Source organism: Apodemus sylvaticus, chromosome 9 (genome assembly GCF_947179515.1).
Source record: "Apodemus sylvaticus chromosome 9, mApoSyl1.1, whole genome shotgun sequence".
Classification (NCBI taxonomy): domain Eukaryota; kingdom Metazoa; phylum Chordata; class Mammalia; order Rodentia; family Muridae; genus Apodemus; species Apodemus sylvaticus.
Genome location: NC_067480.1, coordinates 72,954,204 through 72,969,963, shown reverse-complemented (window position 1 = coordinate 72,969,963; position 15,760 = coordinate 72,954,204). Strand labels below are relative to the sequence as shown.

Here is a 15,760-nt window from a genome sequence, read left to right as displayed (position 1 = left end):
AGACTCCCAGATATTAGAGTGATCACAGGTGTGTGACTACAGACAACCCCCCCCCCATTCATGCTGCAAGCGACCCACCCCCTGAAACTCACCAAAGGGGTGAGAAGGAGGGGACTGTTTGGAACCAGGAGGGTCGGGGCTAGCTGGGTTTTGCCAGTCTATCTCCATGACCTCTGCATCAACTTCTGCCTCCAAGTTCCTTCGCGCTGACTTCCTTTCCTCAGCAGTGCGATGGAGAGCGCCTGGGAGTTTAAGGTGAAATAAGCCCTCCCTCCCCTCAGGCTGCCTTTGGTCATGGTGTTAATCACAGCAACAGAAATCCCGATATGGCCAAAGTACATTACACACAGGCAGGAAGAAGCAACGTGGAGAAGAGAAAGGTAAGGAAAAGACTGTTCGACCAAGAGAAACCTTGACTCAGCAGTTTCAGTATCTGCTAGATGCCTCGGTGCACGATGGGAGAAAGGAGTTTCCAGTGGTCCTGGGGAGAAAGCAGAAGGCTATTAAGGCGAGACTGGTGTCCTAGGCTTCCTGAAGGAAATGGATTTTTTGTTCCTGTGGTCCCACGCCCCGCCTCTACCCCCACCCTGTCCTGGCTGCGGCTCCGTGGAGTGGGAGGGAGGAGGGACACCTGCAGGTCGGGGAAAGCCCTGCTCTTGGTTCCGGGAGCAACCTTGTGACTTCCCTGCCGCTGCCATGGAATTCCTGAGGTGAATTTTTTTTTTCCCTTATTCAATTTGAAAGGGATCAACCCAAGATGTGGTGGACCAATCCCCGAGGGCCCCTAAAAGCGGCAGAAAGCTCATTTCCCAGCTAGGAAGCAAGAGAGAGGAGACAGAAGATTCCCCAAGACCCAGAAAGCCTGCGGGGCTACATACAGTCCAGCCCAGCGGAGAAGGAGTGTTAGGTTAGCACTTAGCACCAACCTTTACATCCATCATAGCCCCAGCCCCTCCCTGGGGGATTCTAGCAGGCGGGGAGATGAGGAGGACAGGACAGGACCAATTCATCCCCAACCATGTCCCCATCCCTCCCCCGGAGGAATCTAGGCAGGGACTCCAGCCACACCCCAAGGCCAACAGGAAGAGTGTGGATGAATGATGAACAGGACAACACTTGCTCAACTATACACTGCTCTAGCTTCCGTCCTCATCACTGCAAATAATAATAATAATAATAATAATAATAGTGATAATAATAAGTAAAACATGGTTTAAATCATTGGTACATGGATTGTTTATAAGTTCAAAGTCCTCCAGCTATAGTTACCCGTGGATTTAATTTCCTAGTGTACGGCATAGTTTTATGTCAATACAAATTGGGTGATTTTAGGAGGAGCAACCTCGATTGAGAAAATACCCCACCAGACTGACCTTTGGACAAGGCAGGACTGAATTTCCTTGATCAATGTTCAGTGTAGGAGGGCCCAGCACACTCCATTTCCATGTAGATGGTCCTAAGCCCTACAAGAATGTCGGCTGAGTGAGTCAGTAAACCAGAGATGCCCTCGGCTCCTACTTCAGTCAGCCTTGACCTCCTGGCCTGCCTTTCCCTCACTGAAGAGGAACTATAAAGAGGAATAAAGCCTTTCCTCTCCAAGGTGCTTTGGTCATGGTGTTCGTCAGCAATAAAAACCCTGGCATGAACCACATACATTAGATGCTTCAAAGCCCCCAAAATGGAGCTGAAGAAAGAACTTAGTTCAGAGCACCTGCTGGGCCTCTCACTGGACCTGGAGGGCTCCTTTTCAGGTAGGCTGATCAGTGGGCTGCCACAGTCCTCCTGTCTCTCCTTCCCAGCAGGCAACCGGTACAGACAGGCACCCGCAAGCCCCACCTTCAGGTATCAACTCAGAGTTCTCATTCTTGCTTCATGGAGCCTGAACCTGTCACTTTAATTTTTTTTTCAAACCTTATTTTTAATGATGGTTCTTAACCACTTTAACCTTCCTTGTACCCACCCACCCAACAGAGGTAGTGGGAAAGAAACGATATGGGGGGTGGGAGCAGTGGACCTGTGTAGAAAGGCTCTTTGGAGCAACTCCCATCTGTGTTGTCTGGAAATCAGCAGTTCGGTTCACAGGTCAGCAGCGGCAGCTCCGTCCACTCACAAACCGTCATGGACGTCATGGACGCCGCAGCAGTCCAGTTCGGTAGAGTCAAGATAGCAAACACGAATGAATCTGCACAGTGGTGCGACCTAGTGCTAGGGGAAGCTCTCAGCTGTGCCTGTCTCAGGGACATGAAGAACAGCCAAGACGTGAGACGCACACACGGTGCCCAGCCAGCACCATATTCAATGCCAGCTCTGCCTCCGTCACTGTCCACCAAGTCCTAGATACGCCCTCTAGACATCACTCGTTCTCCAAGGGTCTAGCCTCAGCTGACATCACTGCCAATCAGCCTGAGTCTGAGGAAGCTGCAAGAACCTGCAGCACACCACCAGAGTCCCGACAAATGCAGCTCAACTATACGATGTAAGACGGACCGAGACATGCGTATTGTTAGTGAAGATTCATCACATGTCCTTGCACGTGCTTGCTTTAGCAGAACATCCTCTCTCCTGTGTCTGCTTCAGCTAAATGCTCCTTCAGGAGTCTGCCTTAGTCGATCACCTGGGTCCGCTTCAGGAAAACATTCCTTCACATGTCTGCCCTAGCAAAACATCGTCCAACACAACTGACTTTCCAAAGAACTTAAGTTCTTTGGAAACACTTCAGGGCATGTATTCCCTGAGCCATATCCCCAGCCTACTTCGTATTTTTTTAAAAGGTTTTATTTTGATGTATGTGTATGGGGGTGATATGTGCATGTGAGTACAGGTGCCCATAGACACCAGAACTATGCCCATAGACACCAGAACTGCCAAATACTCCTGGAACTGGAATTTCAGATCGTTTTAAACCATTTGGCATGGGTGCTGGGAGGTGAGTCCTCTCTCTGGGATAGACACACTCAATCTCTGAGATGTCTCTCCAACTCCATGTTAATCTCACTACATCTGAATTGCAGGAGATTAGATTCAGGGGCCACTGACCAACAAGTTCTCCCCAAAACAGAATCTGAAAGTAATGGTGTCCTCTAGATGGGCTGGCTCAAACCTGTTTCAGAGGCAACCTCTCCCTGGCACCCTTTCCTTTAGTGAGTTATAGAACAGTCTGGATTCGGGGTAAAATAGACTTCCATGAAGAACACACAGCACTCTTGGAGAAAGCCCAGAAGAGAGGACACCAGGGACAGGAGAGATACAAGCCCCAGAACTGTCAGGCTGGGGCGGCTGCTGCCCAGCTCTGTGCCCCCCCCCCCCCCCGCCTGCCCCCTAAAGTGTTTTCTTGCCTCTGCTGCTCTGCTTGCTCTACTACTGTATCTCATCCGGCAATTCGGCAAAGTGGAGGCCCCTGAACGCTCTGGGCCTGGCTGGCTGCCTGCTTGCTCTTTACTGTCTGACAGCTTCACTTATTCACACGTGAGTTTTAGTCACACCACCCCCTTTCTCCTCTCTAGTCCACTTCCCTCCTCCTCCCACTGAACGTTTTCTTCCCAGCAAGTGCTGCCTCCCATCCCCGCAACCCGCTACTGCCTTACAGGCTTTCGTGTCTCTTTCTGTGTGTGCGGCACTGAGTCACGGGCAGGAGGCTGTTTTGGGGGGACAATGGCAACTTACTGGTGGCCACAACACTGGAGAAAGTGACCTTCCTTTCTCAGCAGCCGGAACTGCCCAGACAGCCTCGGGGAGGGGCGGAGTCTCATGGCCCCGCCCCTATCCACGCCAAACCTTGCCTGGATGTCTTGTGCTAATTACCACAGCTGAAGTATGTGCAATGGCTGTGTCTTCTTTCAGGTAGGGTCCTGTTCTCAGTTTCCTGATGACATGGAGGGGGGGCGGCAATAGCTAACCAATATGCTGGGTACCATGACAGAGCCAGGTGTGGTGGCTCACACCAGCCATCTAAGTATTCCTGCGGTCAAAAGCATGAGTTAGAGGCCAGCCTGAGCTACATAACAAGTTCAACACCTACCTGGGCTACTTGAGGAATTGCAAGTCACTATGGACAACATGGCAAATTCTAGGCCAGCCTGGGCTATATGGTCAGTTCCAATGTGAGATGTTTATAATGGACCCCATGAAAGAGCCTACAATCGTGTCCAAATATTTTGGAGAGCTCAAGGGACCCCTGGATGCACATGCTTCCTGATTTCCTAGCACCCAGCCCAATACTGAACTCAGTGAATGATTTGTTGAATGAATGAATGAATGAATGAATGAATGAATGAATGAGCATCAAGCAGAAGCAGCAGGGGCTCGGTGCCCAATCGGAAGACAAAAATATTCTGTGCCTGGGGGACAGGCTGAAGCAGGCCTGTCCGTAGGATGGCAGGACGTACCACAGGCTCCAGGGGATTTCCCTCTCCTCTGAGAAAAAGAGGCCCAGTTCTTCCCCTGCATCGGACATCCCCTAGGCTCTAAGGGCAGGTCAAGGCAGGCAGAAGCTTCAAAAAGCTCGGCTGAGGAGGCTACAGCTTCCTGCTGCCTTCTGGCCGCCGCTATCTTTACAGCGATGCCAGAGGAAGGTCGCCCTTACCCCTGGATCCGCTGGAGCGGGATCGCGGTCCAGCGCCTGCTGCCATGGTTGCTGGTGCTTATTATTGCGATTTTTTGTTGGTTCCACTGTGGCGGGCACCACAGTAAGCAGCAGCAGAGGCTGCTGGAGCCATCTAAGGTGAGAGGAGAGGTAGGAGAGAGGGAGAGAGAGAGAGAGAGAGAGAGAGAGAGAGAGAGAGAGAGAGAGAGAGAGAGAGAGAGAGAGCATTCAGGTGCCCTTCGCTAGAGGGGCCAGAGAGGCGCTGGGAGGATGTACCTAGTGAATCGCTAGAGCACAGGCAAAGGACGCGAACCGGGGCGGGGGAGGGGCGGGGGGGCGGGGGCGGGGGGCGCAAAAATGAGACAGAGAGAAGACAGGAGAGACCAACTCTGGAGGCCAGGCCGATCCCAGCTGCCCTGGGGCAGATCCCTGGAGCAGATCCCTGGAGGGATCCCGGACTGGGAAAGATGAAGCCTTGAGCTGCCTGACGGTTAGGTCCCCGCCCCACCCCCACCCCCACCCCCACCCCCACCCCTGCCCTTCCCTACCAAGAAGACTGACGCACAAGTTGCTGGGGGCCTTACCTAGCTGGTGCTGAGGGGGTGGAAGTGATCCCCAGCCGCCTGTGGCTGAAAGGCCAGGCACTGCCCACCTGTGTCTTTGCAGAAGTAGTGGGGAGGGTGGCCTGACCCGGGTTCCAGGGAAAACAAACCCTTCGTTTGGGTGATCTTGTTACTTTGTATGAGACCTGAAACTTCTCGCAGGCCTCTATAAGACTTTACAGCAAAGAAAAATCAACACACAAACAAAAAAAAAAATCGCAAATTGGACCAGTGGGATGCAGGATGGACTGCAGGCAGCTGGCACGCAGGACCAGAGAGCCTTTCAAGCCCAGGTTCTAATGCTCTTTCTCTATTTTCTGATATTTCCTTCCAGATACCTATAGCTGAGTTACAGCTCAATCTCACAGGTAAGGCTGAGAATCCAGTGGGATGGGATGGAGAATAGAGGCAGGAAAGAGGGAGGATGGAGGGAAAGAAGGAAGTGAAGGAAGGAGAGAGAAAGGGAGGGAGAGAGGGAGGGAGGGAGGGAGGGAGGGAGGGAGGGAAGGACATATGAAGGCAATGGCCTGAGTTGGCTGAACCTAAACCCAGCATCCAGGAAGCCCTAGGTTTCATCCTCAGCCTGGCTGAGGCTGCTTGCCCACACTTGTCAGCCCAGCACTAGGGTGACAGAGACAGAAGGGTCAGGAGTTCAGGAGTTAAAACTCATCCTTTGCTACATAGGGGGTTTGAAGCCAGCCTGAGTTCCTAGGAGATGTCGCTCAGCAGGCTGAGCTCACAAAGCCCTAGCACCACTCAAACCCAGTGTGGTGGTGCACACACCAGCCGAGCACTAGAGATGTGTAAGCAAAGTGCCAGGAATCCATAACCAGAATCCAAGGCCTGCCTGGGCTATAAGAGGTCTTGTCTTAAAAGAAATTGAGAAGGGGAGAAAGAGAGGCGAGAAGGAAGAAAAGAAGGTAGCAAGATGCTGGCGTAAAATGGGGGCATGATCCCAGGACATCCACCTTCTTTATCCTCTCCTTCCCTCACGGTCTAGCTGCTCCGGTGCCTTTGTTTTCTCAACCCACCTAAGAGCAGGCTGCACCTTAGTGAACAGGGCAACGAGGAGCTGGGGCCTGCATGGCCCAGGCTCGGAACACCCGCCTAGAACAAACACTACTCTGAGGGGCTAGGATGTCAGCGGCAGAGGACTTTGAAAACGTATGAGAGATTCTGGGTTCCAAGACATTCCCACAAGGGAAGCAGAAAGAGATATAGGCAGAGGAGTAAACCAAGGTGGTACTTGTGTCACGCTGGGATTGAATGCCTCCTTCAAAGTGAGACCTTATGGGATATGGTGCCCATCTGTCCTTCTAACACTACGGGGCTGAGACAGGAGCATTGCAAGTTCCAGGTCAGCTCAACCTACAGCAAGATTTTGTCTCAACATTTAAAAATAAAGTTCTAGTAGTAACGTCTATTAGTACTTAGATAAGAACCTTGGATCTTAATATTAATAACCAAGTAACCATAATTTTAATGAATCCATCCTGTCTGGGCACACTGGTTATTCTAGTAATCGGCACACTAAGGCAGAAGCATCATGAACTTGAGACTACCCTAGACTGTATAGCTAGATCCTGTCTCAAAAATCAATAATTAAACAGATTTTCTCTTTCTGCCTCAGCTATTTGTTAAGTTTCCCTTCTGGGTAGTGCCTTTAAGTGCTCTAATCAGTAGCTTTAATTAATTAATTTATTTATTTAATTAATTAAGGTATTTGGATCAACAATCCTATTACCTTTTAATTGCTAGGACAAAATAACAAAACAGAATAATAAACAAAAGCAATTTAAGAGAGAAGGCATAGAGGCTGCTACCGGTGGTCACTTCACATCCTCAGTCAGAAAGTAATCAAAGTTAGTGTTCAGCACTTTCTCCTTTGTATTTAGTCCAGGACCCCAGCCTATGGCATGGCCCCACCCACATTCAGGGTGAGTCATCCCAACTCAGATAATACCGGTAATTTATGTAACTGGTGAAAGATGAGCTCAGAGATCTGCTTCCACGGTGAGGGTGAGTCTAGACTAAGGCAGCTGACAATTGAGTGGGCCATCACAAGGAGAGTAACCAGGGATGTTGTAGGTCCCTTCTTCATCCTGGTAGATGGCCTAGCATGTATCTAGCCCAGGAGCAGTTTTTCCTCCCCAGGAAAAGCATCATCAAGCCTTGTGGTCTTCTGAGCCCAGGGTATTGCTGGAGACCGCAGGACGGGATGGGACTTGGACTGGACTCAGGCAGCTCCAGGCGTCAGGCAGATCTGCAGTGTGATAAGCACAACCGCCTCAAGCTTTCCACGCACCATGCCCTGTGCTCTCCCACTTGGATTGTCTGTCCATCTGTCTTCTCAGATACATATAGTCACATCTCTGGGGGGCGGGGGGGGGGGTGTGCGCGCGCGCCCATCTCTCATTCTCTCTCAATCTCTACCTTTTTCCATCTCTCAGCCTCTCCCACATCTTGTGTGCCTTTCCACCTCCCTCTTCTTTTTCTTTTCTTCTCCCCTGTCTAACTTCTATCCTCATTCCATTTACCTTCTGTCCCCAGGTCCTCGGAAGGACCCCACACTGCGCTGGGGAGCGGGCCCAGCCTTGGGAAGATCCTTCACACACGGACCAGAGCTGGAGGAAGGCCATCTGCGTATCCATCAAGATGGCATCTACAGGCTGCATATCCAGGTGACACTGGCCAACTGCTCTTCCTCAGGCAGCACCCTGCAGCACAGGGCCACCCTGGCTGTGGGCATCTGCTCCCCCGCTGCACACAGCATCTCCTTGATGCGCCGGCACTTCAGAGAGGACTGCACGGTGGCATTACAGCGCCTGACGCACCTGGCCCGAGGAGATGTCCTCTGCACCAACCTCACCCTGCCTCTGCTGCCATCCCGCAATGTTGACGAGACTTTCTTCGGAGTTCAGTGGGTATACCCTTGACCACAACTCCAAGATGGCTTGTGAATATTTTGTTTTCTTTTCAAGTTCTATGTATTTATAAATGTATAGTACACAAATCCACCGGCTGATACTTCCTTCCATCTCCCCTTCACCTTCCAGCACTGCTGGGTTTCAGACCCTTTTTAACATATCAAAGTGCACCTGGCTTTCAGGTTCCCCCAGCAACCCTCAGTTACTGGGAGGTTATCCTCCTGTCCAGTACCCTGGCACGCCCCACCCTCCACCCTGAACTTTCCAGCCTAAGATCTGGGCTTCCCCTCCTCCAGAGGCACTTCCCTATATAATTCAGATACTGTGCCCCTTCCTCCCTTCTTCTCTCCGTCCTTCCCTCTCTCCCTATCTCCCTCTCCCTCCCTCCCTCTCTCTCTCCCTCCCTCCCTATCTCCCTCTCCCTCCCTCTCCCTCCCTCCCTCCCTCCCTCTCTCTCTCCCTCCCTCCCTATCTCCTTCTCCCTCCTTCCCTCTCTCTCTCCCTACCTCCCTACCTCTCTCTCCCTCCTTCTCTCTCTCCCTCCCCCTCCCTCTCTCTCTCTCCCTCCCTCCTTCCCTATCTCCCTCTCCTTCCCTCCCTCCCTAACTCCCTCTCCTTTCCTCCCTCTCCCTCCCTCCCTATCTCCTCCCTTCCCCTTCTCCTCCCCTTCCCCCTCCCTGCACTCACAGCTCTCTCTCTCTCTCTCTCTCTCTCTCTCTCTCTCTCTCTCTCTCTCTCTCTCTCTCTCTCTCTCTCTCTGCCTCCCCTTCTATCTCCCTATCTTCAGGGCACTTTCCCTGGCTCCATTCGCTGGGAGGGGCGGACCCCCCCTTAGAGCCGCCCCCAAACAAACCTGCCTTTTAAACACTCATTTTGGCTTGAACTGGCTTATTTTGTCAGCTGAGAAAACCTATTACAACCCGGCTCCTCTCAGCCCCATATCCATTGTTTTAATTTTAATTTTGTTCTTAGTAACACTCCTCACCCAGCACCGTGGGGGAGGCCTGCGCAGAAGCCGTAGGCCTCTGGGTGGGAAGTGAGCACTCCGGGCTCGGCCTTCAAGCCCCCAGGGATAGGTCCCAGCTAGGCCCCACCTCCAAAGAGTCCACTGATACTAGATCAAACCGGAGCCTTCCACTGCTGGTCCCTATAGGCCCATGGGCTTCTCATAGTGCGGAAATGTATTTAATTCAAATTCAGCGACCCTCATCGCTTAACACCTTCAATGTCACACTTTCAAAACACGGAGTTCCGAGGCAGCAGCGGAAGCGGAGCTCGGCAGTTAGAGCCCCAGCTGCTCCTCAGAGGGCCCGGGTGTGGTCCCCAGCACTCACGTGGCCTGGCGGCTCACAGCTCTAACTCCAGCCCCAGAGGATCCAACGTTCCATTCTGGCCTCTGTGGGCACAGTGCATGCGTGGTGCACAGACAGACATGAAGCCAAAACACCCATACACAGAAAATGTTTAAAAACTTGGGCCTGTCTGACAGTCTAAGCCAACTCTTAACGGTGGGGGCCTGTGAAACTAGAATTCATCAAGGTTTTCCCATGGTAGAAAATAAATCATCCAACTGAGGAGAGGGAAGGGTGGGTTAGGGAGGGAGATGAGGCCAGGGCATGGTGAGAGCCCAGCAGTGCAAGTTTTGCCCCCTCTCCTCCATGCCTGGTGTGTATGTGTGTGTATGTATGTGTGTGTGTGTGTGTGTGTATGTATGTGTGTGTGTATGTGTGTGTGTGTGTGTCTGCGCGCGCGCATATCAAAGGGTTAAATGGACAGAGGGAAGTTCATCGTTAAACAGATGGCTAACCTGGCTAACATGTCAGCCCTGGGCAGCATCTTTTTGTGCTCCAGAGAACAGAACACGGCACTTAGAAACTGTAAGATGAAGCTGGTTATTGCTTAGGGCCAGGATCTCTCAGGAACCAGAAGTTTACTCTTTAGTCTAGACTGGCTGACCAGTGAGCTGCCAGGGTTCCTCCTGTGTCCACCTCTCCAGCATGGGATACGACAGGCACCACCAATCACAAAGTTTACATGGCTGCCGGAGCTCTGAACACAGGTTTCCTGACTGTCTGTTTCTTGGTCCTACCCAACAGTCTGAACAATTCCAATGTGTGGATTCTGGGAACACATTCATTTAGGCTATAGCAAAATTCACAGGCAGAAACAGTGAGTGGATTATAAGGAAACTCTGTTCTCTGCTATGTAAACCATAAAAGGATGTGTTCTTAAGTAAAATAAAAATGACCTCAGTGGAAATATACCATAACAGGAAAGGGCTCTGATTTTCAAGGTTTGAGCGCTGGGATATTAATAAAGCTACTAGGGGGGATCTCCACCGTCCACATAGGATGATGTCAACAGGTGCAGCCTTGAAACTTCCCCTTCGACACCCAGCTGTGCAGTAACTTGATTTATGATACTAAGTGACAACTGAGAAGGATAGAGGTGGCACACACCTTTAATCCCAGAATTTGGGAGGCAGAGGCAGGCGGATCTGAATTCAAAGCCAGCTTGGTCTACAAAGTGGGTTCCAGGGCTATACAGAGAAACCTTGTGGGAGTTGGGGGAGTGATGGCTCCTCTTGCAGAGGACCTGGGTTTGATTCCCTGTGCTTTATGAACTGAACCATGCCTGGCCCCAGGCACGTGCTCCTTTAAGGCACGTGTTCCTTTAAGGTGGATTTGTGTCACTGCCAGGACAACACTGGCATTGTAGGTGCCAGCTATATTCTGTTTCTAAAAATCTGTGAGGATAAGGTTGGGCATCGTGGCACATACCTGTCACCCCAACATTCCCAGGAAGCTGAGGCAGGAGGCTTGCAAGTAAAGGCCAATCTTGGTTACATAATGTGCTCTTAAAAAACAAAACAAACAAAACAGTGGGAATGGGAGGACAGGAAGAAAGGGAGTGTAAGGATGGAGAGACACAGGGAAGAAAGGGAACATGGAAGGAGAGAAAGAGAGAAGGAAGAACGGACGAGTAAAGACATCATCTCTTTTAGTCTCAATTGTTTTTTTCCAAGTCTGATTTACAAAACAGAATAGTTACACATATGTGCTTTTGAAACTCGGGATCTAGGACACACACACTGCAAGGCAGTCTCTTCTATTCAACAAATTGAGGTCTCCCTTCTCCTCAGCTCACCATCTCTCCTGCCTGCATGTTTCTCTTTCTGTAGAAACTCGATCAGCAGTCGATATTGCTACCATTGTTACTGTTGAGAGTACCTCTGGTCTCCCTCGGGGCCTCGGACTGACTCAGAGACACAACCACAACTTCTGAGCAGCGTGTCACTGCCAGGACAACACACTTCACAGGGCTCTAGGGAATTCAGCCTTCTTATTTTCCACATCTAAGAACAATATGCAGTAGCATCTCTGAATAATACCTCTGCTGAATAATACCTCCTCGAGCCTGTATACCTCATTAATTGATTTGGCTAGAGCTGAAAATAGAGGGTTTCGTTATGACATGTTTCCATACGGGGCTCGCACTCACCCCACAATACTGTCTTGTCTCTTACCCTCCTCTCACCCCGTCCCTCTCCCTCCTTCCCTTTCCTCTAGGCCTCTGCTTTCCCCCAATAAATGCACCCCGGTCTCATCAAATTGGCCCTTCTTGTATATTTCTCTGTCTAAATGCCTCACATTAGAGAAAAGGAGGCTTTGTCTCAGTCTGTCTATGTCTGTCTTGTTTCAATAAAATGACCTCCATTTCTATCCATAATAGAAACATAATTTAATTCCTTTTAAAAAAAGTTTTAAAGAATGTTATTTATTTATTATTGATATGTGTGTGATTGTCATAGCCCATGTGTAGGTCAAAGGCCAAATGGAAAATCAGTTCCCTCCTCCTGTGCAGGTCCCAGGGATAGCACTGGACCAGTTCTATGCCCACCCCCGCCCCCCCTTTTTTTTTAAAACAGTGTTTCACATGGTCCAGGCTGGCCTCACGTCACTCTTCTTTACAGTTCAATAAGACATTGTGTGCAATGTGTGTCTAGACCAAGTTTTCTTTTCTTTTTCTTTGTTTCTTTGTTTCTTTGTTTCTTTCTTTCTTTCTTTCTTTCTTTCTTTCTTTCTTTCTTTTTTGGAAGGCTTATTTATATGTGGTTTTCTGTACATGAGAGCTGTGCCCATAGAACCCAAATTAGGTGTAGTGTCCCGTGGAGAGGGAGTTACAGATGGTTGTGAGCGCCAGGTGAGTGCAGAATTGAATTCACTCCTCTGCAAGAGCAGCCCAGAGCTCTAACCACTGGGCCATCGCTCCAGGCCTCAGCCTTTTCTGAGTCATCCGCACAGGTATGAGGTTTGTCCTGCTTTCTGGTTACCACAGTTCTACCATTGCTGCAGTCGGACTCCTTTTGCACATTCACTGCCTGCCCCTAGTGCTTAAGAAGAGGGTTGAGCCTCACCAAGAAAGGAATTTTGTTTCTACAGAAACTACAAGCCAGGGCAGCCTCTCTGGGCATGGGGGTGTGTGTGTCCTGGGACAACTTGAGGCACCCTCTGGCCTCCTCACAAGTCCACACAGAATTGGGCACACACCCACCACACACACACATACACACATGCCACATATGTATACACACACCACACATATGCACATACACACTACATTCATTATTGTTAAGAAAATGTTATAAATACACAAAGTACACAAGATAAAAAGAAAAGTACATACATTATAGAGACATAAATATATACAAAATTTAAATATGCAAAAATAAGAAAATGTGAAACACAGTGGACTGTGTATGTTCTAGTTAGGTTTCTGTTGCTGTGATAAAACACTGGAAAAAGCAAATGGGGGGGGGCAATGGTTTAATTTCACTTTATAGTTTACACCTTTAGAATTCAGGGTAGGAACTTTAATACAGAGGCCACAGAAGGGTGCTGTTGACTGGCTTGCTCCCCATGGCTTGCTCAGCCTGCTTCTTATAGAACCCAGGACACCAGCACAGGGATGTCCCCACCCACAGTGACCTGGACCTTCCCCTATCAATCATCCATCAGAAAATGCAGCACAGACTTGCCTATGGACCAATCTGATGAAGATATCTTCTCAGCTGAGGTTCCCTCTTCCCTGGTGACACCAGCTTGTATCAAGTTGAAACAAAACCAACCAGCACGGTATGTATTAAAGAATGAAACTATTCCATTTGCAAGAAAACGAATAGAATTGGAAGAAGCTCTTGTGTGAGATGAAATGAACCCCACTCAGAGAGTAAGCAGTGTGCTCCCCATGCACAGGCCAGAGTATGTGCATATGTAAACAACACATAGAAGAGACCTGAGAACAAAGAAGAGGCAGGAACCAGAGCCAGAGGGATTCACCTGCTGAACAAAACACCATGATGATAGGCCAATAAAATGGTTTAACTCAATTAAAAGGTAAAAAGACAAAAAGAATATGCAATAAAGCTAAATAAGTAGAGAAATGCATGCATAAATGAAATTTAAAAAGGAATATCTAGCCAGGCTCCTTTGCCTATTTTGAAGCAGGTTTTTGCCATTTGGGTTTCTGTGGTTGTCCTCTGTTTTAGGGTTCGCTGCTGAGCTGTATGTGTTCCTTGTGAGTTTTTGACACTAATGACACATTAGGCATTCTCTTTCCTGCTGTCTTCTCTCTTTCTAGAGTCTCCCTGTTCACTGTATTCATGGTTGCCTCCAACAGGCAGAAGCCTTTCTGAGCCCAGAAATTCAGAATTCAGGAGAATCCATTTTCCTATTTTTCCCTCTTTTTGCAGGCAATGGCAACAGGTCATGATGTAAGCTGTTGCCAGGCCCATGACAGGAACCTGGTCTCAATTCTTTTCCACGGATATGTGTGTTTATGTATTCACCTGTGCCTCACTGTTTAATTTGGCTTTGAGATGAATGAGAGACACACAGAGAATAGAGTATCTATGGGATGGATAGATGAATGATAGACAGACAGACAGATAGATACATAGCCACATAGATACATAGATATTTAGATAGATACATGGATACATAGCCACATAGACCAAGAGACAGATGATAGATGATGATAGATATACAGACAGATAATAATACATAGATAGATGCATACATATGCATATATGGAGAGATACATACATACACACATACATACATATGTGCATAGATACATACATAGAAACATAGATAATAGATAGATAGATGTCCTGTAAGCCAGCCTGGGCTCACCCCCACCATCCTATAAGCCAGCCTGGGCTCACCCCCACCATCCTGTTTTCATAAGTGAACTTCTAGCTTTCAGCTGTTTTCTGATCACTTTATCTTGATTTTGTTTATTTGGTCAGTTGGTTGGTTGACCGACTTTTGAGACAAGGTCTCATGTAGTCTGAGGCTGGCCTCAGATGAGCTGAAAAGCTGAATACAACCTTCAACTCCTGTTTCTTCCCCTGCTCCAAAGAGCTGAGGTGCCAGGTGCAATCCCCAGGGCCCAGATTATGTGATTACTTTCATTTTTGGTTTTTTTCCTCTCTCCTTGTTGGCTCTGGAGTTTCCACAGAAGTCCCTGCTACTCAAAATTGTTCCCAATTCTGCCTCTCTTGAACCTTGAAGCCCAAGATCTTCTTCCAAGATGCCCGCATCACAAGCAGCCACACAGGATCCTCCACTAAACCCTCTACAGCCACCTCAGGGCTCCAGATCCTTGAATTTCCTCCAAATTCTCACCATGAATTTGTTTTTCTCCCCTCCTCTCTCCTTCCAACCCTTTCCTCGATTTCTTCTATATATGGTCAACAAATCATCCCCTCCCCATCCACTCAGCCCTCAGGGATCTTACAGTAACTTCTTGGGGTGGAGCGCCTGTGGCTAGAAGGTAACAGCTCTCCTTCATGAGAGGGAGAGGACAGATCACATCTACCAGTGGTCACTTCCCTTCCTCCTCCACGGCCTTCTTTTCTTCCTTTTGCTCCTTCTCCACCTCTTTCTCTTCCTCCATCACCCCCATCTCTTTCTCCTCCATCTCTTTCTCCTCTATCTCTTCCTCCATCTCCTCCTCCCCCATCTCCTCCTCCATGTCCTCCTCCTCCACCTCCTCCTCCATCTCCTCTTCTTCCACCTCTTCCTCCATGTCCTCCTCTACCTTCTCCTCCATCACCTCCTCCTCCATATTCTCTCCATCTCTTCCACCTCTGTCTCCTCATCTTCTTAGGGAGTCTTTACATGGGCTGGGGTTCCAGACTAAACAAAGAAGAAGAAAAGAGAAAACAAGATGAGCATTTATCTCTGTGCTTTGTCACTGTGGATTCTTTATGACCAGGTAGCACGCATTCCTGCTGTATCGTTCCCTCCATGAGGGACCCTGTCCCCTCACACCATGACCCAGCATCAACACTTCCTTCAGTTGCTTTAAGTCAGGCATCTTGTCACAACAGTAAGAAAAGTGGCCCATGCCATTGCTTCATCTAGTAACATCTTCCACAACTGAGCAATAATGCCGCTGTTTCTGAGTCCTATGTGCCACTTCTCCAATGAAATCCAACCTGGAGCTTAGGGTGGCATGGGAAATTTGAGGAACAGTCTTGAGGGACAGAGTCCTCCACCTATGGGATCTGACATTGAATACATGTAGTTATAACAGAATTGAGTTAAAAGTCACCCCATCTACTACTGAGATTTCTCTTGGGG

General features: G+C 49.1%; 1 protein-coding gene across 2 annotated transcripts; it reads left to right on the top strand.

Moving 5' to 3' along the window:
- Positions 1 to 216: 216 nt before the first annotated feature.
- Cd70 (CD70 molecule) lies at positions 217 to 8,191 on the top strand. 2 transcript variants are annotated; one of them, XM_052192646.1, is made up of 3 exons: positions 217 to 380; positions 5,519 to 5,552; positions 7,735 to 8,191. In XM_052192646.1, exons 1-3 carry the CDS (start codon positions 327 to 329, stop codon positions 8,118 to 8,120), a joined length of 474 nt encoding a protein of 157 aa, XP_052048606.1. In that variant the 5' UTR covers positions 217 to 326; the 3' UTR covers positions 8,121 to 8,191. The 2 variants fall into 2 exon arrangements, with proteins under 2 accessions (XP_052048606.1, XP_052048605.1); XM_052192645.1 differs by lacking the exon at positions 217 to 380 and adding an exon at positions 4,474 to 4,720.
- Positions 8,192 to 15,760: the final 7,569 nt, after the last annotated feature.